This window comes from Marmota monax, unplaced genomic scaffold (assembly GCF_021218885.2).
Source record: "Marmota monax isolate L192 unplaced genomic scaffold, Marmota_monax_Labrador192_F-V1.1 WCK01_AAM20220418_F8-fsc00125, whole genome shotgun sequence".
NCBI lineage: Eukaryota > Metazoa > Chordata > Mammalia > Rodentia > Sciuridae > Marmota > Marmota monax.
Window position 1 is genome coordinate 7,223,047 of NW_026695235.1, and position 27,395 is coordinate 7,250,441.

A 27,395-nucleotide genomic window follows, 5' to 3' on the forward strand; every position below is an offset into this window, starting at 1 on the left:
CAAAGAACCACAGAGAGCAGCGTGGAAAAGACAGAGGCCGAAAGCCAACGAGGAGCGAACCCCAGAGTTCCTGATGCGGGTTTTCCAGCTGCAATCCATTCTAGGGAAAATGATTTTTATCTAAGAAAGTTCCTTCATGTCATGGCTGAACATTCAAGAGTTCATGGTGATGATTCTGGTCCAAGATTCAGCAGTTGAGGGGACACACGGCCAAGGCATATCCTTGGGTCTTTGTGAGCTTGCCCCCTGGCCACATATTTAGGTTAGGTGGTGACTAGAAAGCTTAAATAATGTCACGGGGGTGGGTGGTGGTGGGGCGCCCATTGACAGCGGCTTTTCCATATGATTGAAAGTATTTCCAGTGGGGTTGTAAAGGGTGCCTTGATGCATAGCAGAGTCCCACAATGGCCCCATAGAAGGCAAGGCTTTCTGTGTGGATGTGGATGAACCGCACAGAGGGAGTGTTTTCGTAGGTGACTTATGATTGTAGGTCACTCGGGAAGCAAGCTGGGGGTGCAGGCAGCGGTGAGTTTGGACAATGAAGGGCCCTTTCAGGAGGGAATGGAGTTTAGGACCTTCACCCTCCAAATGAATTGATGCTAAGAATACGCGTTGCTATGGGAGGAGGTGGGGAACTCGGAGCTGTGGGAGTACTCCTCAACAAAGCAAGCGAAACGGAACTCGGGGAGTTGGTGCAAACACCCGTGAAGCAAAAATGCTCTTATTCTTTGATCTTTTTCTTTGAAAACGTGATGTTAATAATAGTACTGTTTACCGATGGAGCTCTGCTCTTGAGCAGAAGTTCAATTTTAGCTCTCTGAAAGGTCAGGAAACCTCTGCTCCCCGTTATATTTTCATTCAGGGCGAACGCAAACGTGGAGAGCAAATGCAGACGATTTCTTCTGTGTGGGGACAGTGGATGGAGCCTGCTCCTGCTTCCCCAGGACCAGCCATGCTGGCTGGGGCTCAGGAACAACCACAGGAGCAGGTTCCAAGTGCGACTCCGGCTGGGAGTGTGCGCGAGCTGTGTGGTCTTCCCGGCGGGCCCCCCTCCGCATTTAAAAATTTAAAATGTTCCTCTTACAGACGTTATTCCATTTCGCACTGTACTGTAATTTGTTTTTATGTCAGACTCATCATCTAGAACAGGGGAGAGCTAAACATGGTCTTGACATTTTTAAACGGCTGGAAAGGAGCCAAAGAAGAATAATGTTTTATGACACGTGAAAATGATAATGTGCCCATAAATAAGGTTTTACTGGGACACAGACGTGCTCATATTTTTGCCATTGCCTCTGGCCACTTTCATGCCACCGTGTGAGTGGGAGTGACAGAGACTGTCCACAAAGCTTAAAATATTTACTCTCCAGCCCCTTACAGAAAACATTTTGCTAACTCCTTGCTCTAAAATGCCAGTTCCCCAAGGGCAGTGCTATGTCTCTTTTCCTTATCTTTTCACAGTGCCAGGCACATGGGAGGCTCTGGACAACCCTGGCCTGTAGACAGAGCCCACCTCGGCCTCAGACCCCTTGACTGAGAGTTTTCACCCTGGGGTGGGGGCCTCTTGGAGGCCTCTGGAGTCCCCGGCCTGTCCTGCCTCAGACCCCTCCTGCCCGCTGCAGTGGAATGGGTGGGTAGTGGAGGAACGTGAGAAGGGATCCCCTTCCCGGAGCCCTGCTCTTCTGAGAGCTCTGCCTGTTGAGATTTGGGAGCAAAACCAGATACCATCACAGGGCAACTCTGAGCATGTAGTTAGGTGGACGTAAATTCTGGAGGAAGAACTGGTCCCGGAGCTGGGCCTCCCCACCCAGCGTGTCTCCATTGCACTCGGTCCTCTTCAAAAAAGGGGGCACGGAGGTGTCTTCACAGAACCTCATGTTATGATCCTGAGGCTGATTTCTGAGATCAGGTTCGCCTTTTGGATGTCTGCTTTGAACAATCTGTCTTAGTGTCAGGTGGGGTTTATAAAATGCACGATGGATGTTGGCCAGGGAAGGGATCCTATAGAATAACCAGACATTTTAGTAGAATACGTCTTTAGTTCTTAAACGTAATGCCATGGCAGCCTTAGTAGGGAAGCCAGAGGTGGCCCTTGGCTCCTGGTAGAGCCCACATAACACGGCACAGAGGAGAAGGAAACCTCCCAGCAACAGAGACACATTTAGAAAGGACAGACCTCACTTATTCTGTTGTCCCATTTTTTTTGAGCACCAGATTGTGCTACTTGTTGGGAACAGAAAAAAGAAGGCAGAGCCTGTATGCTCACACATGACGTGTGACAGGGCCTCCGTGTGTGGTCAGTCACCCACGAGGGTGACCGCAGAGATGTAGCAGAAGCAGGAGGAGGACCCCCAGGTCTGTGAGCATCAGGAAGGTTCTGTGGGGTTTGGTGGGTGAGCTGGAGTCATTGTAAAGGAAGACGGAGGGGACAGTCCGGGAGGAGTGAGGCCTGGGGTGAAGTAACCCATGACGATTTCAGCCTCAGAACGTAGCCGAGTGCAGGACGGGCATTCAGACAGGTGACCTGTCTGTGACACGCCAAGGCAATAGGTCTTTATTCTTCAGCTCCTCAGAAACAACTGAGGATGTTTGAGCCAGGAAGTGAGGGGAAGGCATTTGAGGTCACCAAGTCTGTTCTGCAACTGTGAGGATGGGGTTGTAAACTGAGAGGCTGCAGTTAGACTACCAGGCTGGAAGCGTTGGAATGGCCCAGGGAGAGGGCGTGGTGGTGTGGACAGTGGCCCCAAGACGATGGCGAGGAGAGGATATTTGGGTATCCAAGACAGGTACGAGATGGAACTGACCAGCTGTTACCAGGACTGCCACGGTGATCTAAGGGGCACAGATTCTGTATATTTATTCCATAAATGTCCCAGCAGGTGGCAGTAGAGTGTCCGGAGGAGGAAGGCCTTCTCCTCATTTGCAGAAGGAGCCCCAGGGGTTTTCATGCCAGGGCTTTGGGGGAATAGGTGGCTGCAGAGCCCAAGGAAGGGAGGAATGTCACATGATGGCCAGGTTTATGACCTGGACAACTGAGAGACCAGTGGTCCATTCATCAAAGTATGGGATATAGGAGGGGGCCTGTGTCTGAGTTTAGGGCAAGTTAGATTTACAGGACATGAGAGCCACCCAGGTGGAGCTGTCTGGGACCGCTTCTGCCTGAGTCTGTCATTCAGGAGAGAGGTGTGGGGCTGTGCTTGGGGACCACCTGCAAACTCCAGAGCCACTCCTGTTGTCAAAAGGAGCCAATGGGCCCTGGCTATGCTGGCTATGTGGCAATTTTAAATGACCCCAAGCTTCCTTTCTGTGGCTACGGGACCTGTCTGGTTTGGGACCACATAGGATGCTTTGTTCATTCTTCCACTCTGTCTGTACATGTGCATCCAGCACCTACTGTGCCCCCAGGAACTGGGTGCTGGGGGTATCATGAGGAGCAGGATATTGTCTGATTGCTAATAATTAAATAAACAGATGGCAACAGTGGGCACCGAGGCCACAAAGCAAGGTGGAACGCACCTCGGCGGGGCTTCCTGGGGGTCAGGGAAGACTCCCCCAGCAAGGGCTGTGTGCTCATGAGGGAAAGGTGGGAAGGTGGCCGGGGGTGACGCAGCTGCCCATGAAGAGCCAGGCTGGAAAGGAATCGGGATTCCCCAGGGCAGTGGGAGCCCACTGGCAGGTTTACTCCAGGGCAGTGACTTGCCCTGATACGTATTTTATTAAGAGTGCCCTGGCTATTTGTGGCAGGTCAAATGGACTCTTGTGGGGGTCGTTAGCTGGGAGGCCAGCCATTGCCTGCACATCATGACAGCTTCATCTGTAGAGACAGTCCCATGGGCAGTAACCCATGGACTCCACAGAAAGGGAGTGGGATGGAACCAGGGGGATGCTGTGAGTTTTGGTTTGTGCCATTGTATGGCTGACAATGACATTTACAAACAGAGAGGGGACAGACCCTGGGGAGTTGGGAAATCTCTCATTTCTGCTTTGGCCATGTTGGTTGTACGAGCCTGTTGGGCATCTAAATAGGAACACCAAGTATGCAATTGCATCTCTGAGTGCAGAACTCGGGGAAGAAGTTAAGACAGAAATAGAAATTCAGTGTCACATGCAAAAAGATGGTAATTAAAGCCAAGGGCCTGGCTGCAATCACCAAGAGGGAAAATGGAGACGAGCACTTTGGATGGAGTGGGGCCAGAGGCGTTTTGGGAGGAGGAGGAAGTTTGCAGAGGAGAGTGGGAAAGGAAGGTGCTCTGCGGTAGGAGGGAGGGAGAAGCCAGGATCAGGAGAGCCCTGGAGAGGGCGGCAGTGAGGACACACTCATGATGCACAGAGGCCAGGAAGACCATGGGGATGGCCTCTGAGCTGCCAGGGTGGTCGTTGTTGGTGCGCGTAGAAGTCACGTGGGCAGGAGAACTGAGGAGGGGAGACCACTAGGAAGGAGCAAGGGGCCAGGAGAAGGGGTTTTCTTTCTATTTCTGCTTGCTTTTTCTTTATGGGGTTGGATATTAGTGAATGTTTTGATCTTGGCAAAAATAAACTAGTAGGGAAAAAACTTGGAGATGGAGGAAAGAAAGACGACGGTGTAGTTTAGAAGACTCTGGGGATTAGAGCCAGCCCCGGAAGGAGGAGGAGGGAAAACCAGAGGGTGGCTGAGGCCCAGTGGGAGGCAGACGTGGCGGTGGGCAAGGTGCATCTGCGGTGGTCCAGTCTGGTTGCTTCTGTTTCTCATAAGGCATGAGACAAGGTTGCTCTCCAAGGGGGAGGTGGAGATGAAGGCTGAGGGAGACAGGCGAGTGGGAACATGGTTCTGGTGGGTGGAAGACGGGCAGGCTAAGCATTTGAAGTAAATGCTCCTTCTTGCATATAAGTGCAGGTTTGTTTTATCCTAGGAAGAGACCCCAGGGTGGGGTAGGTGACAAGTGCCCCCTGATGGCAAGTAGGGAGAACTCCAGCATCCTCTCTGCCCCCTGCCCAGGGCCACCACCCCCGTGGGTCATGGTGGCCATTGTTCCTGAGGTGCCCTTTACACGTGGTCAAACACGGATGAGACTGTACTCAGGGGAAGGAGTGCCATTGTATGGCTCTGCCGGTCAGTGTGGCAGGAGGGGACACCTTGCTTCACCAACACAGGAACTCAAGTCCCACAGGAGCCTCTGAACACCAGGGACGGGATTCCAGCCCAAGGTGAGGCTTTTGCTGACTCACCCAGCCCAGCTGTGCCTCTGTCCCGGAGCCCAGGTAGCGCAGCTGGGAGGGGTTGGTGGAAGCTCTTCCCATCCTGCCCTGTGAGTGGCCTGGCTCCTTGGTGGCCAGCCAAGCTTCCCTCCTCCTTGCATGTGTGAGCCACTTGTAGGCTTAGTAAATGTGGCTGCTTTCTTCCCTAGCCTTAGGGGTGGGGGAGAGACCCAGGGTCTGCAGGTGAGGGAGAAGGTGCCAGGTGCCTTGGGTGAACACAAAGGAATCATGCTGGAAGGATCCAGGGAGGTGTCGGGTCTTCCCTGTGCCATGTTGGACTTGTGGATTCTCCAGAGCTTCTCCAGGAATCATGGACCACAACATTTTTTCTCTGCTTGGGTTGGATACCTCCTCCAACTGTCTGGGGAGACAGTTTGTGTAACTGAACAGGTCTGCTCCTGGTTACTACCTTAGCTTTCTGGGGTTGCATTAAACCTGCTTAATTGGGGGCCAACGGCAAGGGACCTCAGCATATTCTATACTCAAGTCTACAGTCTCGTCTCTGTGTTCCCCTGTGTATGTACCTCTCTTAAGTCATTACCCAATACCCCCTTTATCCAACTGCTTTCACAGATTTCTGTTAATATTTACCCCATGTCAAATATGCTTGAGAAAATGTAGAAGGAAATGTCTTTACTTAGCAGATGCTAAATTAAAACCTTCCAAGGAAGACCTCAAAACTAGTGGATCACCATCATTATCATTGTCACTGCCATCATTGTCATTTCCTGAAGAGGGTCTTATTGCATGTCTTATAGTGAAATGGAAACCTCAACAGGGTTTAATTAGGCTGGACAAAGCCAGCAATTTTTTTTTTTTTTTTGTGTGGTGCTTTCTGGCAGGGAGTTCAGAGTCAAAATTGATTCTTCCCTCTCAATGTGAAACTCAATTTTTTTCCTGCCCTCAGGGTGGTAAGCTGGCTGCTTGGTGGCAGTGTGGGCTATGCTTGGCACCAGGCCCTTTGGGATGGGGTTAGCTTAGTGTTTCCACTGGCATGGTCACCTGATGACATCGAACGGGGCAGAGCTGGAGAGCCGGAGCCAGTCGGCTGCCAACAGTTATGCAAGAGAGGAGTGCCCCCGCCTGCCTCCCCGGTCGGGCAAGGTGAGCCTGGCAGGGGAGCCGAGGCCGGGAACCAAGTCCTTCGTCACTGATCTGTCGCGGGGAACTAATGAATTCCAATCAATAACCTGCGTTGGGATCCTCAATGTGCCTTTGTGCGCCAGGCCCCCCTGGAGAGGCAACGGCGGGTGGGTGGGGGGTGGGCAGCCCCGAGGCTCCACCTTGGCTTCACTGCTTCTCCAGCCCATCACGTAGAGAACCAGGTCGCCCCCTCCCAGCCCCCCACCCGAGAGCCCGTTTCCTCCTTTGTCATATAGGGACGACACCTGTCTTTCAGAATTGTTTTGCGGTCTGAAAATAAGCCACATAAAGAATCTAAATAAAATGATTGGCCTCCAGTGAGCCCCAAATGAAGGACAGGATGCTTTACGGACCACAGATTCCTTCTCTAAATTTACTGAGCACTTATTATGCACCAGTTCCTAAGTTGAAGGATTTGCACATATGATTCCATGGAATCTTTGTGTAGATGCGAATTTCATTCCCATTTTTCAGAAAGAAAAAAAGGTGGTTGAGGAACGTGGTGCGCCCCATCACACGAGAGTTAGGAGTGGAGACAGAGTTTGAACTCAGCCTGTCTGGCCTCAAAGTCTTAACCAGTGAAGACGATTTAAGGAGGGAGGAGATGTTCCGAAAAGTTCTAGCTGCACATTCGTTTCCTGGCAAGTCTAGTGCGCTTGGCAGAGTCCAATGGCCAACCTGTCAAAGTGTCAACGTGACATTTTGTATCAGGCAAGATAGGCTAGATTTTACCATGGTAACAAACAAACCAAATTGCAGTGGCTCAACCCAACATAAGGTTGTTTCTCAGTCTTGCTGCGTGTCCCAAGGGACTTGGCAAGGGACCTCTCAGAGCCGTCAAGGATCCAGGGAGGAAGTTTTCAAGTGGCTGGTGCTCTCCTGAGAGCCCCAGTGGGTGGGAGCAGCACACGCTGCTGCAGAGGTTCCATGAGAGTGATGCTCGGCACTTAGGCTTCTAGTGATGGGACCATTGAGTGACATGGCGTGACTTCAGTGGGAACAGGAAAATGCCATCCCGACAACCTCAGGCCAGGATTAGAAGGCTGAAAACTGGATGTTCTGGTGAACACGCACATGACCACGGCACGTTTTCAACTCTGACTCACAAAGAGTTTTCAGCTCTGTATGTTGGTTTTCAAAGCCACTAGATCATCTGTGGTAGACTGAATGACTGTCGTCAGTTATTTATTCCAGCTCCCTGTGAGAGAATTCTGCTCCCCTGTCCACTGACATCAGGCACTGCCAGATGATTCACTACGACCAACTAATTGGGGAGCTGAAGTTAAGTGTTTTTCCATTTATCTTTTTTTCCCCAGTATAAGCGTGGCATGTCCTATGTGGGGCTGCTCCTCAGTCTGCATCCTGGAGTAAACAGGATGTGAACAGAATCTCAGTGGACATGTAATATGAAGGAGAAACAATCCTTTGTGGTTTAAAGCCCCTGGGGTTGTTTGTTACTGCAGCATAGCTTAGCCAAAGCAGACTGATACAGTATCTTAATCATTCTTTTTTTGCAACAGGGAATGATGAAATTGGCAATGCTGAAATTCACATTTGCCATTTGGAAGTCAGTCTATACTTTAAAACAAAAGTGCCTATAAGTACTTTTTATGTAAGTAAAAGTTATTTAGTTAATAGTACAAAAGTGAATTTCCTAAGTAGGGACATCAGATGAGACCTCTGAAGGAGAACCTGAAACATGAGTATGGTTTTAAATGCAGACTACTGGTCTGTCCTCTCTGGCCTCAGATGACTGGAGAGTGATTTACATTCATGTCCAGCTTTGGCAGAGATGGCAATGATGAAATGCTTCTTTATAGGAATGCAAAGTCCTTTGTGTTGGAGTCCAGTGACCCTCTGTGACTCAGATCCCGTCGATTAGTGACTCCTGGTCGGTGACCAGGGCAGAGGCCAGCTGGGCTTGTGTGCTCACGAGTGACTGCTGGCTCTCAAGGTCAGCTCGGAGTGCTTTCAGAGGGGACTTGTTTATCATCTGTGCAGGCCCAGCTCCGAGGCCCTTGGGAACCAGGGAATGCCTTGCTAGGACTGGCCCTCCCAACTGCCCGCCTTCTCGGCTCTGCAAAGCTTTGTTCTTTATTGTCATTCTACCCGTGTGGCTTGTGGGCGTAGAAATGATCTGCCCTGATGGAATCTGGGAGGAGGAATGACCACCTGTGCGTTCCCTTCGTAAAGCCCAAGAGACAGAGAGAGGCTCGGAGAGGCTGAGTGAGTGGAAGAGGGCACAGAGAGGAGGAGCTGTGGCAGAGAGAGGTGGCTTTGGGGAAAGAAGCTTACTAAGTAATTAGTAAACAAAGGAGATTGTAAGTGGGTGGGTGTGGGGCAGAGGAGCAAGGGCCAGGCCCACTGGAGAAGCAGCTCTGGCTCTTCACCATCCGCAGGAGTGTGTGTGCGCGCGCGCGTGCGCGCGCGCGCGTGTGTGTGTGTGTGTGTGTGTGTGTGAACGATTGGCATGGTTTCTTCTGGCCATTAGAAACCACCAGGGAGAACTCCTTGCCGGCAGCATCCCACAGCACTCATATGACTGATGACCTGGGAAATAACCCCACTCTACTCACTTAAGGACACTAACTAGAGGCTGCACTATCTGACACCCGCCTCCTTCTGCAATGTTGAGTGCTGACTTCAGCGTTTGAGCCTGAGCTAACCTCTAGCTCCTTGTCCACTTTTGCCTTGAGTTTGAATTCTGCGTTGAGTGTGTGGTGTGACCACCAGTGACTGCTAGGGAGCATCTGTTTTAGCAGATCCCCATGACCTGTTGGGTGAAGGATGAAGGGTGGGTTTTCTGGCACTGGTTCTTTTAATAATGACACATTTTATTCAGCAGCTTAGACTTTTCAACTAGAACACTACACGGTGACCTCGATACCTTGTCTTCTCCATGATGGGACCTGTTGGCTAGAGCTATTGGGTCAGGTCCCTTACAGTATTTTTCCCTTTGGTGGGTGCTGGAGGAGTCTCAGATGCTGTGTGTCCTCTACAGCTGCCCACCTCAGGTTGTCAGGATGTCCCATCAACCAGACGAAAGTGCCCCCAGCTGCTGCTGGTTACAGATTTCACATATTTGGGGTCATCCACTGTGGTAGATTCTATTGAGACGGACATTTTGGAAGGAAGCCCTGAGTAAATTAGCTGAGTCTGATGTTCAAAGAAGAAGGAAGGAGTGGATTTCTTGATGACAATGGATGGTCTATTTTGACCTTGGTAAAAGATATCCATGTCTTTAATTAAAAAAAAAAATCACTCCTTACAGAAATTTGCAAGGAGGATACCTCTGTAGAGATTTTTCATCCAAGTTTTAGCATTTCAGATGTTATCAACCAACTCTTTTCCCACTCTAGGTAGTTGGGCTTATCACTCTTAAAGGAAGAATCGTGCATCCAGAGATAATGGCTTGCCAGAGGCAGGATTAGCTGTACTTATCCAAAGGAGAAAATTAGGTTTGGGAACTGTAATGACCATGAGCTATCGTTGCTGGAAATAGCTTACCAGCACTGTAGGCCAACCCTCAACCCCCTCACCCTTCAGACTCTCCATCTCACAGTCCTCCCCGTGACAGCAGGGTGGCATTGTGACTACAACAAAGAAAACTGGTTCCTGGGAATAAGACCGGACGGAACACCCACGTCTCCCAGGGGCATTTGGATTTCAGAACTGTTTTGTGGCACGTCTTGTTTAAATATATGATTGTTAAAAATTCATGTGAATTCCTAGAGAATTTTAAAGTGAATCGATAGCATTTGGAAACCAAGGAAGGAACCTTAAAGAAAAAGGGAAAGTAATGGTGGGAGAAGGGAGAATAGAGTACAGGGACACCAGTTGTCTGCCTGTTAACACCAGTTACCTTTCTGATCCTGCATTTCTCTGCAGAATCTTCATGAACCAGGAGTGCTCATGATGTGAAGATGGGGGACCTGGAGGAGCACCATGTGGGGGTGCGGTGGACCTTCAGTTCCTGCTCTGCTAGTGGCTGTTTGACCTTAGCTAAGTCACTGGTCCTGGCCTTTGTCTTCTCATCCTTAAAACAAGAGTTGGATGAGGATCCATCCAGCTCAGGAGGCCTGGGATCTGTGATGTGACTTATGTGGCTCAATTCCCAGTGGAACGAGCCTCCCCAGAGTGGGGGATGTCTTGCCTTCACCTGGTTCTGGGTGTGCCAGTGCTTCTCCTCGGTAACACTCAGACAGTGGCTTCTGGGCAACCAGCATCGCTTACTGGTCCACATTCGTCCTTTGATATCTGGGGCAGGGGGATTGTTCCAGGATTCGTGTAGATATCCACATTTGCAGATGCTCAGGTCCCTGCACTATATAAAACAGTGTAGAATTTGTATATAACGTGTGCACACCCTCACATAGACTTTAGATCATCTCTTGCTTACTTACAATACCAAATTCAATGTAGAGGCTATGCAAATAGTTGTTAAACTGTATTGCTCAGGGAATATTGACAAGAAGAAGTCTCTGTATATTTAGGACAGATGGAATTTTTTTTTTCTCTCGAATGTTTTTAATCTTTGGTTGGTCAAATTCACAAATGCAGAAAGAACATTTAGGGAGGACCACTGCAGAGTGTTATCTAGTATGTCTCATGAGGGCTGGCTCCTTCTTGACCTCGCTTTCCCCATTTTTCTATGCAGGATTGAAATCTTTCAGAAGTTCTGTTCTCTGAGATAACACACACACACACACACACAGACACACACACACACAAACCAAAACCAAAACCAAAACTAAAACAAACAAAACTCCAACATAGGATGGAAGAAATCGGAGATGGAAGGGGAGCTCTAAGTCGAGAGGCTTACGAGATCTCACCCAGGGACAGATTCTGGGTGAGAATCTCTTGTGATTCAAACAAACAGATTATAAAAGACAAACAAAAGCTGACATTCATGAGTCAGTTGTGGTTTGAACACTTAGTAGACACTGGATCTTAAGGAATTATTGGTGATTATTTTAGCTGTTGCAACAGTATCACGTTGTGCTTGGGAAAGTGTCCTTATCCTTTGGAGAAACAGCTGACATGCTTGCAGATAAAATGAGATGATACCAAGGGCAGCTAGTGAGCAGGATGCAGATGACGCACGTGGGCCACAGGCTGACAGTTATCAGAGCTGAGTGACGGGTACCCAGGGGTTAATGGTACTATTTGGTCCATTTTGGTATAAGTTTTGTAATTTTCATAATAAAAAATGTAAAATATAAAACCCCCAAAGGCTTGCCAGGATTCATCTACTGGGGCACATTTGCCGGGGTGTAGGGAAGGTCTCGCTGTCATCGCTGCATAATCGTTGGGGGTAAATATGGAAGTTTATCAATCAGAAAGGCTGCAGCGAGGCGCGCTAGCTGGCAGTGGTCCCAGCTCTGTGTGGCTGCCATCTAGCCTTGAGGCCCATTTGCCCTCTATAAATAACAGGCTATGTGAATGCTTTACTATTTTAACGCACACTTGCCACAGCTGCGGATCATGTTTGTTTACGTAGCTGTGAAGCCTTCTGTAAACATCACTATCTCAAAATTGCCCATGTGTCAGGAACATAAAGGGCCCCCTTTAAAAATATAGTTGCAGATGAGATGCAGCCAGCTCCTGGATGTCTGGGTGGCTGGTGTCAGAATTTTCCAGGGTTTGATTCATTTTCAAAAATAGAATCACATGACAGGAATGGTCTCCGGAGGTCGTCTCCAACATCCCTCGGCAGGACCAGGTCTAGAGCACCCCTCTGACTTCAGGCCGCAGCAGAACGAAGGTACCTGTGGAGCATGTGGGTCTGTCCTTTAGGAGTGTGAGTTTGTCTTTTACCAGCTCCTTCGAGACATTGAGGATGAGCAAGCCTGGTGTCCTGCCTTCCAGGGGCAGCAGACAGAGGAACCCAAGTGGTCCACCACTGTAGGGCAGCTCCAGGTCAGGGTCACTGTGTGCCCACTGCATGCATGATAGGAAGGGTGTGTTGAGGCCACGATGCTGCCTGGCAGATGTCCCCTCATCCAGACCACGGAACGTCACTTAAGGTCAGCTAAGAATATTCTGAAGGAAGTCATGAGAACAGCAGAAGCCGTTTGGTGTCAGCTTGCTGTTTTCATGGCTCCGGATTTCCAGCCTGCACTACAATGAATAATTAGTTCCTTGTGAATTTGTTTTCCTCGAGTGTGCATTTGGTCCACATTGTTTTTCCTGTGGCTTTGATATATTGAACATTGTTCCTCCCTAAGGGCCTGTTTAGTGCCCATAAATCCCAACTGTGGTTTTCATTCACAAAGAAAAAGCATCCTGCTGTAACCTAAGAGATCGGTAGCACTGGAAGTGCTGAATTGTATGAATCCCACGAGGGAAGGACCAAGACACGTCCAGCTTCCAGACACTTCCAGAACATTCTAGAACACCTCTCCTCCACTTCCTAAAAATAGAGAAAACTATTTTTTTCCCCCAAAGGAAATAGATAGTGGTTGCCTTTTCTCAGGGACAGGGGCAAGAATCTTGATTCTTTTGCTGGCAACTACCCAGGGTTCCCTAAGCAAGCCTTGGAAAAGGCCTCCCAGCCCTCAGAGGCAAGTATCACTGCTAATTACCAAGAAAAAGAGGTTTCTTGCTTTGGATTGTGTCACTCATTACAAGCTGTCATCGGAAAGACAGGGTCCGCCCCAGGGAGAATTCCCACTCAGGTATATCACAGAGAAAATCAGCTGACTCCAAATTCATTTAGTTTTTGAGACCAGGCCTTGGTTTGAGGGAGTGCAAAGCCCTTTCTGTAATTTGAAGCTGAGGTTAACATCAGTGATCAGTCTCCAGCGGCTGCTGCTTCTCGAGCTCAGTGATGCAACGAGGAGCCTCACCTCCCTCCTGTCCCACGGGAGAATCCTCAGAGAGAATCTGATACAGAGACTTCACTGGATAATGAAGTCGGCCAATTGTACCACGGGTGTGTATGAATTTATCACAACAAGTCCCACTTTTATGTTCAATTGTAACAAAAATAAATGGGGGGCTAATAACAGTAGAGGAAGGGGATGCGGGAGGGAGAAGGAGGGGAAAGGAGAAGCGCTGGGGACTGACCTGCGTCTTTGCGTATGTCACAGGGAGCCCTCCTGTTTTGTAGGAGTCAAAACAAGACAGAAACCCTTGGCTGAGAGGGGTCAGTCCATGCTGCTCTGGGGTGAGCCTCAGAGGACACCACTAGGGGGATCCAGAGTCCCCGAGCTCAGGGAGGCTGGAGAAGATTCTGGTCTGTGGGACAGTGACAGAGCTCCCTGCCAAAGTGACACTCCCCTTGCCCTTCCTCGCACCCCCCACCCCAATCTCCCCGTACAAGGGTGGCTCCGGAGTCCTCCAAAGGTCAGACCCAAGGCACAAAGAGCCTGTTGCACCTGCAGCACTTATTTGATATCTCACAAGAGCTACAGTTCACGATACGAGAGAAATCTTGAAAATGTGGGGCTCAGGGGTGGGAAACAGGGAGTCGTCCATCGCAGCACAGAGTGCTCCACGTCAGCTTCTCTCACTCATGTTTCTGTCCCGAGTACACGGTCAGTGCCTGGCTACACAGCAGGTGTGGAATGCATGTGCAATTGTCCCTCAGTATCCACAGGGCAGAGGTTCCAGGAGCCCCGAGGATCACAGATCCACAGATGCTCCTGTCCCCTGTGCAAAAAGGGCATGGTATCTGTACAGAACCCACGGGCACCTTCCAACATGCCTCTGTCCTCTCTAGACGGCCGACCCCTCCTAGCACCAGGTCAAGGCTAGGTAAGTAACTGTTACGTGGTGGTGCTTAGGGAATAGCCACAGGGGAAAGGTAGTCAATGTTCAAGACAGATGCTTTGAAAAATATTTTAGGCCCATGGTCGGTTGGCTTTGCAGATGTGGAACCCCGAGACCTGGGTCTGTGGCTATGGAGGGCCCGCTGTGGGCTGTGACTCTTTAAAGCTGTTTTCAGATTAGGTCCAGATTCTTTTCGTTCTATGGAAAGGAAAGTGAAGTGTTTAGTAAAAACGGGCCATTTCCTGAGTTCTGGCATTGAGCTCCATGCAAAGCCCTTTTCTCAGGTTTTCAATGTTTGCTGCATTTCAAAAACTTATCAATCATAAAACTGTGTACCACCAAGGAGACTTTGCCCGCTGGGACAGGGAGACAGGAACAGGCGGTCACAGACTTCCCTTTGGAAGGGACAGGGGGTTAGGTTCCTTGTTATAAGCTGATGGAGAGTCTAGCCTGGTGTTGAGCATGCATTTTTGGATGATATTGATGGGGACAGACAGATGTGAGTGGTGGGAACATGAGGTTAAGGGACTAATTCTATAGAAGGGACGCACTGTGCGGACCCCCACTGTGCCGACCCTCACTGTGCCGACTCCCACTGTGCTGACCCACATGTTTTCTTTTCCAAGAAACAATCTACCTGCAGCCCTGCCTGGCTTAGGTGGACCGATATGTCACATTCCTCAGCAAACCACCTGCTACCTGAAGAACAAACGGAGGCCTGAAATAATGACGATAAGAGGCACTCAAGTTACCCTGAAGGGGGAGACTTCTGTGACCCTCTTAACAGACCAGATCCCTGAACTCAGGGAGATAAGGAAAATCCCTCCTAACCACACAATCTGTAAGAATTCATAGTCAAGAATCCAATCAGAACTGGTCAGCATGGGCCAAGGGGACCTAGAGTTGTCATGGAAGAGGGGACATTAAACTCTCATGTCATCCTGCTGTCAGTCAAAAGTCAAGAGGGCAAGATCTCCAGAAACTTCTCTGGGATCCTCATTGCTGTCCCTCTCCTCTCTGAGAGGACCCGCCCTCTCCCTGGAGCGTGTCCCCTTTCTCTTCAATGAGCTCATGCCTGTTACTCTGAGGGACACGTCTGAAACCTTTCTGACTTGATCACAAGAACTGTGCCACTTCAGCTTCCTGGAAGACCCGGCCCCTGCAACAATATGAGCCAACTCGAAGCCTCAAATGCAAGACTTCAGACGGCAGAAGTGGAGACTGCAGAGTGAAGGGGGTCCAAGGTGAGCAGCGGTCGCTCAGAACAGGTGAGGAGCAGGGAATGAGGGCTCAAGTGCGCATCCTCCCCGGAGGTGACACTGTCAGCTGGTCAGGGCTCACTGTGTAAGTTACAGACGAACATGGGCAGGAACCACTTTGCTCTTGGGATGTGGAGCATGAGCGAAGTTGAGAACTGAGTGAAGACCTCAGTAAAAACAGGTCATTTCCTGAGATCTGGCAGAAAAGCTCTCCTCCCCTAAAACACACCCATGATTACATGTGAACAGCAGAAATGAGGTCAATAGGACTGCAGGGAATGGACCTTCACACACTTTCTCCCTTTCCTCCTGGAGATTTTCATTTTAATTTAAATTTTTTTGGTACTAGGGATGGAACCCAGAGGGACTTAACCTCTGAGCCTCATTCCCAGCCCTTTTTATTTTTTATTTTGAGACAGGGTCTCACTAAGTTGCTTAGGGCCTCACTAAATTGCTGAGGCTGGCTTTGAACTTGTGATCCTCCTGCCTCAGCCTCCAGGGCTGCTGGGATTACAGGTATGTGCCAGGGTGGCTGACTAAGTTTGACTCATTTTTAAACCAGGTCTGCATGTGATTTCTGTGGGGGTAGAAGAATGTGGAGAGACACTGGGTGCACTTGATACAACAGAAAAACCAACGTGACAAGTTTTCTAAATGGTGCCTCAAGAAGGGGTAAAATTGCATTTTTATCAGAGCAGTTCATCAAGCTTTTTCTTTTTTTTTTAATCTAACCTCTTCCTCTTGGCTTGGTAATAAACAACCACAAGTATTTAAATTACTAATGTTTTAAAGCTTCTTAAAAAAGTGCTTTAGAGACTGATCAAATTTTAATTTAAGTAAACATTTGGAAATTTAAAATATCTTCAGTGGTGTTTTTAGCATTCATTAATTTATTTCTAAAGGACTTTAAGAACCTAAATGGCTGGACTCCTTGAAGGTGCTAAGACTACAAGGCACACAGGCGTGCTATGTCACCAAGCATACAGCGATGTCCACAGGGGTTGGGTTCAGCATCCTATAGCTGTAGCAAGTAAGAACATCGGGCACAGCTGAAGTGGAGCATTTAGCCCTCAGAGGGCCAGCACGGCCCGTCTTACCTGTGGCTTCCACCATCCCCTCCAGGATGACCACAATCTCCAGTTCCTCCTTGGGCAGCTGGGCTTTGGAGATCTCCCAGAAAGGGCTCTGTTGGTTAATTTCGTGGCTGATGATCAGCGGTGACACCAGAAATAGCCGGTCATCCCCTGTGTAGTACCCCACGTTGATGTCCGTCTGGTTCAGGGGAATGAACTCCCCCTCTGACGTCTGTTTGGATTTGATCAGCTTGGCTCTGATGGAGGCCTCCACGATGTGGGAGTTCCTCAGGTCCCCCACCCGGAACATGAGGCACAGTTTCCCGTCCCGCATGGAGATCACCGCGTGGGTGGAAAAGACCAGGGTCTCTGCCCTCTTCTTGGGCTGAGATATTTTTACAAACATGCATCCCACCATGAATGCGTTGACAATGGACCCCAACACAGATTGGATTAGGAGGAGAATAATTCCCTCCGGGCACTTATCTGTGATGACCCGGTAGCCATAGCCGATGGTGGTTTCTGTCTCTATGGAGAATAAAAAAGCAGAGACGAACCCGTTGAGGTTGGTGACACAGGGAGTCCACGAGGGGTCCTCTATGTGGTCCATATCTCCTCGGATGTACGCGATCAGCCACCAGATCATTCCAAAAAAGAGCCATGTCACTGTGTAAACCATGACGAAGATCAGCAGGTTGAATCTCCACTTGAGGTCCACCAGGGTGGTGAAGATGTCCGTCAGGTAGCGGTAGGTCTCCCTCACGTTCCCGTGATGGACGTTGCACTTTCCGTCTTTCCTCACGTACCTCTGGATCTTCCTTTTGGTCCGGTCCCTGCTGATGTGTCTGGGCAGGTCGTCCCTGGCCTGCTTAGGCAACTTTGGCTGGTGAATGGCCACGGGGCTCTCCACATCCTGATCCATGGAGTCCCCCTCCAGGACATTAGCTGGTGTTTGGAGAAAAGAAAAGAAACACTAATTGAGATGCTGACTCTCTGCCGGTGACAGAACTGCATGCTCTGTGTATGGCGGTGACACCAAACACGGTTTGTATAGCTATGAACGAGGAGAACGAAGCCATTTTTATTTGGCGCTATCTGGGTTCTGGTTGACTTGGGCTCCTGTGCTCACACCAGCACCTCGCCACCCAGCCCACCAGGACGGAGCTCAACGCTGCAAGATCACCTCCCTGCCAGCAGCTTCCACTGAGCGAGCTCTTAGGGCCAATGTCCCATGCTCAGTCCGAGATGCTGTGGCAAGAAGACATCTCTTAATGCAGACGATCTTATCTCTATCTCTTAGCAAACGTGGGTTCAAGCCATGCTGTTAGGAACTGAATCATGTCCCCTCAAAACCCATAGGTTGAAGCCCTGACCTCCAGTGTGACTGTCTTTAGAAATGGACAATTTCAGGCTAAAAGAGTGAGGTCCTAATCTAGTAGGATTTATGTTCTTATAGGAAGAGGAAGAGACACCAAGACGCACAGGAGCAGAGACAAGGCCATGGGGGGACACCAGGAGGAGGTGCCGTCTGTGAGCCCAGGAGAGAGGCCTCACCTGAACCGGCCCCGAGGACACCCAGATCTGCCCTTCCAGCCCCCACCACAGAACTGTGAGAAAACAGGTCTCTGTTGTTGGAGCACCCAGAACAGCTGAGGCAGCTTCGGCCGAGCAAGGCACCACCCAGGTGCACTGAGCCTCAGTCTCCGCACTTAAAACCTGATGGCGATACCAAACTCACAGGTGTTTTAAATGTTCCTTATTCATCTTAGGAGCACACTAGAGTGAGGCTTACTGTTGGGTTCATTTTGACAAAATCATACACTCATGGAATTTGATTTCCCCCCCTTCCCCCCTTCCCCTCTTCTCCTCCCTCTGCTCTACCTCTCTTCACTCATTTATTCATTCATTTTTGGTTGGTTCTTTCTACTTATGCACAAAGGTGGACTTCTCTGTGGTATATTTACGATTGCACATACCGTGGTTTCATTAAATTCACTCTGTATTTTCTCCCCTGTCCTGTTCCTCCTCCTTCCTTTTGGTCTTCTCTGTATCTTTATGACATCCTATCCCTTCCTTCTTTCTCTTATTTTGCTCTAGTTTCCACATCTGACCAAAAAAAATATCGACCCTTCATTTTCTGATTCTGCCTTATTTAGCTTAGCCTGATGTTCTCCATTTCCATCCATTTACTGGCAAATACCATCATTTCCTTCTTCTTTATGGCTAAGTAAGACTCTATTGTGTAGCGTACACCACATTTTCTTTATCCATTTACCTATTGACAGGCATCCAGGATGGTTCCATAACGTGGTTATTATGGCTTAGGCTGCTGTAAGCATTGAGATGGCTCTATCACTAGAGTATGTTGATTTTAGATCTTTTGGGTAAATTCCAAGGAGTGGGATAGCTGGATCATGTGGTGGTTCCATTCCTGTGTTTTTGAGAAATATCCATGCTGCTTTCCAGAGTGGTTGTATTCATCTGCATTCCCACCAACAATGTACAATCATACCATTTCCCTCTCATCCTCACCAGCATTTATTATTATTTGTGTTCTTGATCATGGCCATTCTGCTGGAGTGAGATGAAATCTTAGTGTAGTTTTGATTTGCATTTCCCCAATCATGGAGTTGTTACAAGGAAAAGGAAATCACATGCGTGAACTGGCCTGCATGAGACAGGCCACATTTACCTCTGGTAATAAACTACTCCCTTTAACATTTAGGGCAAGACTTTTGAACAGAAGTCTTTAATTATTATTCAGTTTCTGATTTTTGTTGGTAAGTATGCATGCAATGTACATTAATGGTTTATTCAATTCCAAGAAAAAAAAGTGTGGAGAAATGTTCTCTCTCCTGGGTGTTCATACATTTGATTTGATTTCTGCCTCAACATCTAGCATCTGCAGCTTGGCACATGGCAATTTTCTTTCTGATGGCCTCTGTGATTAATGCATCGGCACAACCATTAGCCAACGATGCACCAGGAAGCCTCTCTTAGAGTCTGAGTGCGGAGGGAGCTTTGGAACTGATTCTGCTATTAAAAAAGTGTGTAAACCGATGCATGAAATTACTTGTTTAGCCAATAATTTTACAGCTTCTGAAAGTTTTATAAGCAGCTTCTCCCTCCAGGATTCCCTTTGAGGTCCTTTGACTCAGCTCTGCCTTTCATCTGCAATGAGACTGTGTTTTTCTCTTAGTTAAAGGAGAATCGAGGTCTGGTGAGAAACATCATCTATCTGAACAAGAGAATGGCTGCGGGTTGGGGTTTGAGTGGTACCAACTTGACTTACGGCCCTGTCTTGCTCACAGCTGGCTAGTTGCCTTGAGAGTCAATGGCATGGATCTGTTTTTAGGATGTACCTGGTCTGCGGAGCCTGCTGTCTAGTTTGATAGCTTTGACTTTTAGATCGTTGCTCTCAATAGCCCTTCATTTGTAAATGAAAAAGTTTGCTTTTTTTCTTCCTAGAACAGAAGCCTGGGGCAGGCCTGGCGAAGAGGCTGGACTGGGCTGAAGGCCAGTGGAGTATGGGCAGAAGAGTCCCATCCCTGCTCAGGGCCAGCACCCCACATGGCAGATGCTTGCTTGCCGAATGGTCATGTTGGAGTGCTCACTGCTGACTTTCCCTGACTGGTCTCCAAACGTGACTCCCTGTGGCAGGACCTGTGGGTCCAAACCCTGCCAGGTTGGGAAGGCCAAGTCTGCAGAGCCCTGTGAAGGTTTTAGCAGGCCCAGGTCATCCTCTGGCCTTGACAGCCAGTCATCTGGCTGGTTCTGCCAGACCTCCCTGAGCCCTTGTCTTGAGGTGGAAGAAGAGGGTTGTTAGACTAACTGCTTCTCCCAGTCTCCTGTGATATTTCATACTTTAAAAATGTGACGGAGAAGACCTCTCCCTGCCTTCCTGCTGTTCCCAACTTGACGCTACTTTCCCCCATTCTGGCTCAAACTGCAAACTTCAAGTTCCAGGCATTTGGCCCTGACAGGGGCTATGTGCTTGGAAGGCCAGGGAACGAGGAGTGATGGTGATCTGGGCACCTGAGGAGACCCTCTGCAGATCCCCTGTCCTTTCTGCAAGGCAAGATCCCATCACCCATCCTCCTGGCAGTCAGGGTGGCCGTGGTGACTGAGTCCTGGCTGTCGTGAGTGGGGGGTGTCTTTCTGAGCCTCAGTTTCAAACAGGGCGCATGCCCCCTCCTTATGTCTTTGCCCTGCTGTGGGGGGACACTGGAGTTAAGAGGGGAGGATCCTGGCTCCTGAGTTGGTGTTGGAGATCTGCCATCTGTGTAGAAGCAAGAAGAACCATGACTGTGTTTGAACCATTATGCATTTTGTCTCCATTATCAAGTCAAGACTTATCTCCAATTTTCTGGGCAGAAATAAGTGATGCCTCTAAGCAGAAGGAAGAGCTATCAATCAGGGGGACTGGTTATGGGAAAGAGAAGCGGAAGATGGAGTGCTCTGAGGGTGTTTGGAAGATTTAGCATGTGCTTAATCAAGTGCTTGTGTTTGGCGTGTGTGTGTGTTGGCGGGGGGATGTAAGTGCACAGCCCATGTTGGTGCCTTCACAAATAAATGAGGCCAGCCAAACCGCCCTGGGACTGTGATCAGTCTGTGACTGACAGGTGGGCTTGGTGGGGCTGCTGCATTTGCGTGGTGATGCGGGCGGGCCGGGTGCACCAAGGGAAGCCGGGAGGTGGGCCTCGCTCGGCTCAACAGTGGCAGCTGGGAGGAGCAGGAGTGGAGTTGAGGGAGACGCCAAAGCCCAGGAGATGTGAGCACTGGACGGGTGGAGGACACAGAAGCCAGGGCCTGAGAGGTCCAGAAAGGCCAGGTCAGCGAGGAGGAGAGGGCGTGGGCGTTGGGGTGGGCTGGGTCTGCTGCAGGTGCAGGAGAGGGGATGAGCGCCTCGTGACTGTGTCTGGAGTCATCCAAGGGCCACTGCATAAAGAGAAGGGCCATTCTAGGCCAGAGCCAGGAGCGGAGCCGCAGGAGCCCGCTGACATGCATGCACCTTGGGCAGGGGAACGCTGCGGGAGGGAATGTGATCCATGGCTTTTGGTTTTTCTTTCTCTCTGGGAGCCCGGGTGTGAATTTCAGCGGGGTTCTGAATTGCATTTCCAAGGGTGTTCTGAGCTGAGCAGCAGGCGAACTGCAGCTGGATGGGAAAGCAGACATTGCTCCCTTGCACAGCAAGGACACAAATGCTCCCCCAACCCTTCCAGAACTTTCTCTGGTCCGGGCCGCCCGGTGCGTGGGCCAGCATCCAGCACTAGCTGCTGCTGGTCTCCACCAGTAGCCCACAGGTGTGCTGGCCACAGAGAGTGCAGAGGACAGGCCCCCTCTGCTACCCATGAAGTAAGTGCCCTGCAAATGTGCAAAAGGGTCAGGAATGGTCCCCGGATTTGCCTCAAGGACTTGCTTTTCTGGATTTTGGTGTAAATGTGGGTCTGTGTGAGGAAACCCAGGTGTTTGTTTTGATACCCTCTCTCTCTCTCTCTTTTGCTGTGTTTTCCTCCTTCTTTCCTTCTTAGAAAGCGGATCAATTTGCACAGAAGCAGCTAAGGTACAAAATCTATCTGGAAAGAAGCAATAACAAATGATGAGCCACGAGCTGCTCATCACTACCCGGTCCCTTAATCAGTGTGGCCCTGTCACAATTCAGGTGTTCTTCTCGTCCAGGGAGGCTGCCCTGGGGGCCCTGCTCTCTAGTGGGTGTTCCCCTCCCGCAAAATTCTTATGTTCCAAGTTACATAGGAGTTTGCTGTGTAAAACCTCCAGAGTGCAAGAAAAGGTACAGGCAGTCCTGTAAGACCTTTTAGTGCCTCAGGGAAGGACAAACGGAGAAAAGCAAGGTCACTCAGGTTTTTGGGCAATGCCTGTGTGAAAGCAAAGCTGGGCAGGGAGAGCCCCTGGACGACAGCAGGGCGGTCCCAGGGAGGGAGCCTTGTGCCGGGCTTCAGCCTTCCTGTTAAACAGTCTTAGTTTCCAAATGAGTTTATATTATTTCTATAATAAGGAAAAAAAAAAGAATCCAGGAATTTTCAAGTGATCTGTTGAGACCCTCTTTTGATGACTGATTTAAGAAATTGATGACCCAGAAATCTAAATAATTATAAAGCATTTGCTTGAGGCAGCTCATCCCATGCATCTGGCAGTTTAGAAACCGAGATGTTTATTTGCCCTGAACCCCAGAAAATCATAAGCGAACTCTGCAGGGTCCTCAGTGAGGGTGGGTGTTAACAGGAAGGAGTGGCGGAGAGTCAGGGGCCTGCCAGGAGTCAGCTCTCCCTGGGGTTGGCTGGCTGGTCCCTGAAGGAGGAGGGCCTTGAGGACGGCCGGGTCCCCAGTGCCACTGCAGTTGGTTGCAGGAAGAGTGCGGGTGCAGCCTTCCTGCTGGGTGGAGTCCAGTGTCAGGGGTTCAGGTGACCCTTAGTACACAGAGGCACGATTCTCCCTCATCAAAAAATAACCAGCTGGATGAAAAGGCAGAACCCAAAATGGGGAAACTATTTTCCGATCATATATTTGATAAAGCACGAACTGCCAGAGTGCAGAAAAGAACTCCTTCCCGTGACTCCATAGCAGAAAGCAGCCCATTCGGAAATGAACGAAGGACTCAGTAGACATTTCTCCAAAGAAGGTGGCTAGGTGGCCACAAGCCCTCGGAAAGGTGCCTCATGCGTCATTAGAAATGCAAGGAGACACCACTCCACACCCAGAGGGGGGTATCATAACAAAGAAGCAAAGAAGGAAAAGAAACTGGAGAAACTGGAACCCTGTGCATCACTATAGACGTGCAGGGGGTAGGGCAGCCACTGGTGGGACAGCATGTGGCGCTCCGGAAGGTCAACCGCGGGATTTCCATGAGATCTGGCGATCCACCTCTGGGGGGTCAACCCATGAGACTGAAGGCAGGACTCCCAGCAGCGGGAAGGCAGAGCCACTGGGCCTCCCGTCAGGAGGGGAGTGGATAAACAGAACATGGCGCAGACACACCGCCAACCTTACCAGGCAGCCTTAAAGAGGAAGGAAATCCTGCCACGGGCTATGGCACGGATGCACCTCGGGGACACAGTGCTAAGTGACATAAGACAGACACCAAAGACAGATGGATGAGTCCCCTCCAGGAGGAACCTGGGATAGACACATCCTAGAGATGCAAGCAGAGTGGACTTGACCAGGTCCAGGGGAAGGAGGGGAAGGAGAGTTATTTGTCTGGGACCATAGAATGTTCTGGAAATGTGGTGACGACCCCCAACATCCTGGACGTGTGCATGCCTCGGAATTGTACACCTAAATAGCTGAAGTGGTAAATTGTATGTTCCGTGTATTTAGCCCCATACAACCCACTCCAGTGGTTCTTGTGCGGTCGAGAATCCCTAGAGGGTTTCCTAAATAAGGCTCACTTCTATGTCATTTTATTTCTTTTTCTTTTCTACCTCTCCAAATTAAAAGGAAGTTTCATTCTTTAACAGAGGGACCAACTTAAAATGTTGCGTGTCTTGCCATGTGAGATCTATTATTAAGTCCTAAAAGAACTTCTTTGGGAAGAAATTGCCCTTGGTTGAAAGTACTCAGTGAGTTAAAACCCAAAGCAAACACAGGGCAAGGAAAGGGGCCCAGATATCCGCAAACGCGGAGGACAGGATGGGTTTGCTCAGGAAGTGGTGGGTATGTGCTTGCTTCCTGAGAGACAAACACTGGGATAGTGGGGACGTTTGACAAGAGACAACAGTCGTGTGTAAAAGTCTAGGAGCCGGGCAACAGCTTTGGTTGGTGATGGCAGAGATTCTATGTATCGGATGTACAGGGGGAAATGCAGAGAGAAGAGAACAGAGAGGCAGATGAAGACCAGGCTGGACCCCGAGGCCACTGAGTCGGGCGGAGGAGATTGCTCTTAAACTGGGGAGTGCTATGAAGGAATCGTCTATGGGTTTTTGAAAAGATCCCTCTGGAAGCCAATGGCGTGGAGTGTAGATTAAACAGAAAGGCCAGCAACCTTTTTCTGTGAAGGGCCAGATAGTAAACATTTTAGGCTTTTCGGGCAACAGAGCTCTCTGCTGCAAAGTCTTCTTCTGTTTTAAAACTTTTTACAAGTCTTTAAACACGTAAAACTATTCTTAGCTTCTAGCTCACGGGTAGGGTCAGAGGAACAGAGCCCGCGGGTGGCGTCTGGCCCCTGGGCTGCAGGCTGCAGAGCCTCTGGGTGAGGGGGAGGCAGGTAGGGAGGAGAGAGGCCTGGTGCTGAGTAACGGAGTAGCTACGGGCCTGGACGGTGGCCAGGTCCAGGGCTGGAGAAGGCACGGCCTGGAGCCCAGTGAGTGGGAGGGAGTGGGCGGACTGGGGGTGGGGTGGTAGGCTGGGCAGAGGTGGCCATCCAGGTGAGCGCGCCTTTGGGAGATCAGGTGCCTGGGCTGTTGCTGGGGGGCCACCTGGGCCAGGCTCTGGACTGGGGAGGTGTCAGCCAAAGTTGTAGCTATGGAAATGGATGTGAGCTGAGGGGTGGTGGGTGGGGTGGGGGAGTGGGCAAGGACTCACGGCGAGAACCTGGAGACTCCAGATCCCGGAAAACCATTACAGAAAGAAGCCAGCAGCCAAGGAGAGCAGAGGCAGGGACCGAGAGATGTGAGGAGAAGAGTCCCGGCAGGACGCTGCGTGGGCCGCGAGTCCCGGGGCCAGGCGCCAGGGAGCAGCACCCATGGGCGTCAGGCAGCACAGGCTGGGGACAGCTGGTGGCTCCCTGAGGAGAAGACGATGAGTCCCCTCCCTATTCTCCAGATCACAATAAATTCTGAGCAGATCAAGGATTTGCATGCAAAAAATAAGACTACAGAAGTAGAAGATGTATTTTTAAAAATAATTCTAAGAGTTGAGAAGACCTTTTTTTTTTTAAAAGCCATAATAGGAACCCAGAAACTATTTTAAGAGACGGATATTTTTGACAATATGAAAAACTTAAATGTCTGTAAAAAGTAAGAAGACAAACCAGGAAAAATATCTGCAGCGCATAACACATATGGTCCCCATGTACAAAGGCAGTGAATAGTCTGATAGAAACGTGGTGGAAACGCACAAGGAGTTCCTGAGACAAGCGACACACAGCGCTGGAGAACAGGTGAGGAAAGCCTCAGAGTCAAAGCCACGCACGGAAAATGGCAATTTTTTTTTTAAACCTAAGATCAGCAACACTAAAAATAAGCACCAAATGCCGGGTGAGTGTTGGGAGGAAGCGGGACTTTGAGCTCCTGGGTGCTATTGGACACGTGGAATCACAGGTTTTCTGTAGAGAAGGGGGACAGTGGGTGCCACAATTAGAAAAGAGAATATACTTTGGATTAACAACCATTCTGAGAAATTAATTTCACGAACGTTCCTGCGCTGCACGCAGGGAATGTACTGCAGCCTCTTATGTAATGATGAGAATTCACTTAATGTCCATCGAAAGAGCCCTGGTTAAACACACGGTCGCAGGTCTCATCAATGGAGTAGCACGTGGCCATTAAAAATGACTTGCCAGGGCTGGGGTTGTGGCTCAGTGGTGGAGCACTTGCCTAGCATGTGTGAGGAACCAGGTTTAATTCTCAGCACTGCCTATAAATAGATACATAAAATAAAGGTTCATTTGCAACTAAAAAATATTAAAAAAATGGTTTGTCACTATTCTGAGGTCTTCTGCCCTCTGGAGACCACCTTCTCAGGGAAGCCTACATTTAAAACAGCAGCCACTGCCCGCAGTGGTCACCCATCTTTTCACCCATGTTTGCTTTTTCTGTAGCTCTTTCCACCCCCAAGTTGGTGGACATTACTTACTACATTCACTTTTTTAGGGAGGGGGTACCAGGGATTGAATCCGGGGGTGCTTAACCACTGAGCCACATCCCCAGCCCTTTTTGTACTTTATTTAGAGACAGGGTCTCATTGAGTTGCTTGGGCCTTGCTAAGTCTCTTTGCCCCTGTTGGAAGAGAGAGGGCGCTCCCCCAGGGCAGGGATCCATCTGTTTTAGTCACTAGAGCTCAGGACCTTGGAAGAAGGACCTGGCACACAGACTGGGGCTCTCACACCTATAGCTGGATGAGGGCAAATGTGTTTATTGATTGGAAAATTGTCCCTACCCTAGTGTTAAGGGTAAATCAGAAAAAGGAACATGAGATCTTTGCATGCATTTCCTACTTACAACAGTGTGTGAGTGAGTGAGAGAGCGAGAGAGAGTGTGTGTGTGTGTGTGTGTGTGTGTGTGTGTGTTTACATAAGAAGGTTCTCCAAAGTATCAATTTTGGTCCATCTCTGGGTTGAAAGTTTGTGTGGGTGTTTTTGCTTTTCCTCTCAATTTTTCTATATTTAAATTTCCCTTAATATGTCCCTATTATCTAAAACAAATCAGTAGGAAACATAAAACCATTTCTGTCTTGAACAGCCAAATCCAGTGCTGCCCAGGCCTCCTGAGATGTGTCCACTGGCAGTTGGATTCACAGCACAGTGGGTGGAAGAGCGTCCTCTCTACGTCCACATCAGCCCCAAACCTCAGAGGGGGCTCCTTGGGAGCAGGGACTTTGCGGAAGTAACTGGGGTAAGGATGAGGCTAAGATCACACTGGATCAGTCAGGCCCTAAACCCAGTTAGATTTCCTCACACGACCTGGAACTGAATGACCGGACAGCAAGGGGCCAGCGAGGATGGAGGCAGAGGTGGGAGGAAGCTGCCATGCCGGGGGGCGCCGGAGCCTCCTCTCCACCTGGAAGAGGCAAAGGGGGTCCTCCTGTGGAGCTTCGCAGGGTCCTGGGTTTGGAGTCTGACCTCGTGAGTTGTGAGGGGATGAGCTTCCGTGCTTTGCGCCAGTCAGTTCACCATAATGTGTCACGCAACTCCAGCCCCAACCAGCCCAGGGCTCCCAACCAGCCCAGGGGTGCT

General features: G+C 49.7%; 1 protein-coding gene across 1 annotated transcript in view; it reads right to left on the minus strand.

The window, feature by feature from the left end:
- The window catches only part of Kcnj6 (potassium inwardly rectifying channel subfamily J member 6), a 248,506-nt gene that overhangs the window by 61,142 nt on the left and 159,969 nt on the right, over positions 1-27,395 (minus strand). The window contains exon 3 of the mRNA XM_046439249.2: positions 16,511-17,431. Coding sequence (XP_046295205.2) covers positions 16,511-17,431 — 921 coding nt within the window. The remainder of the gene's footprint in view (positions 1-16,510; positions 17,432-27,395) is intronic.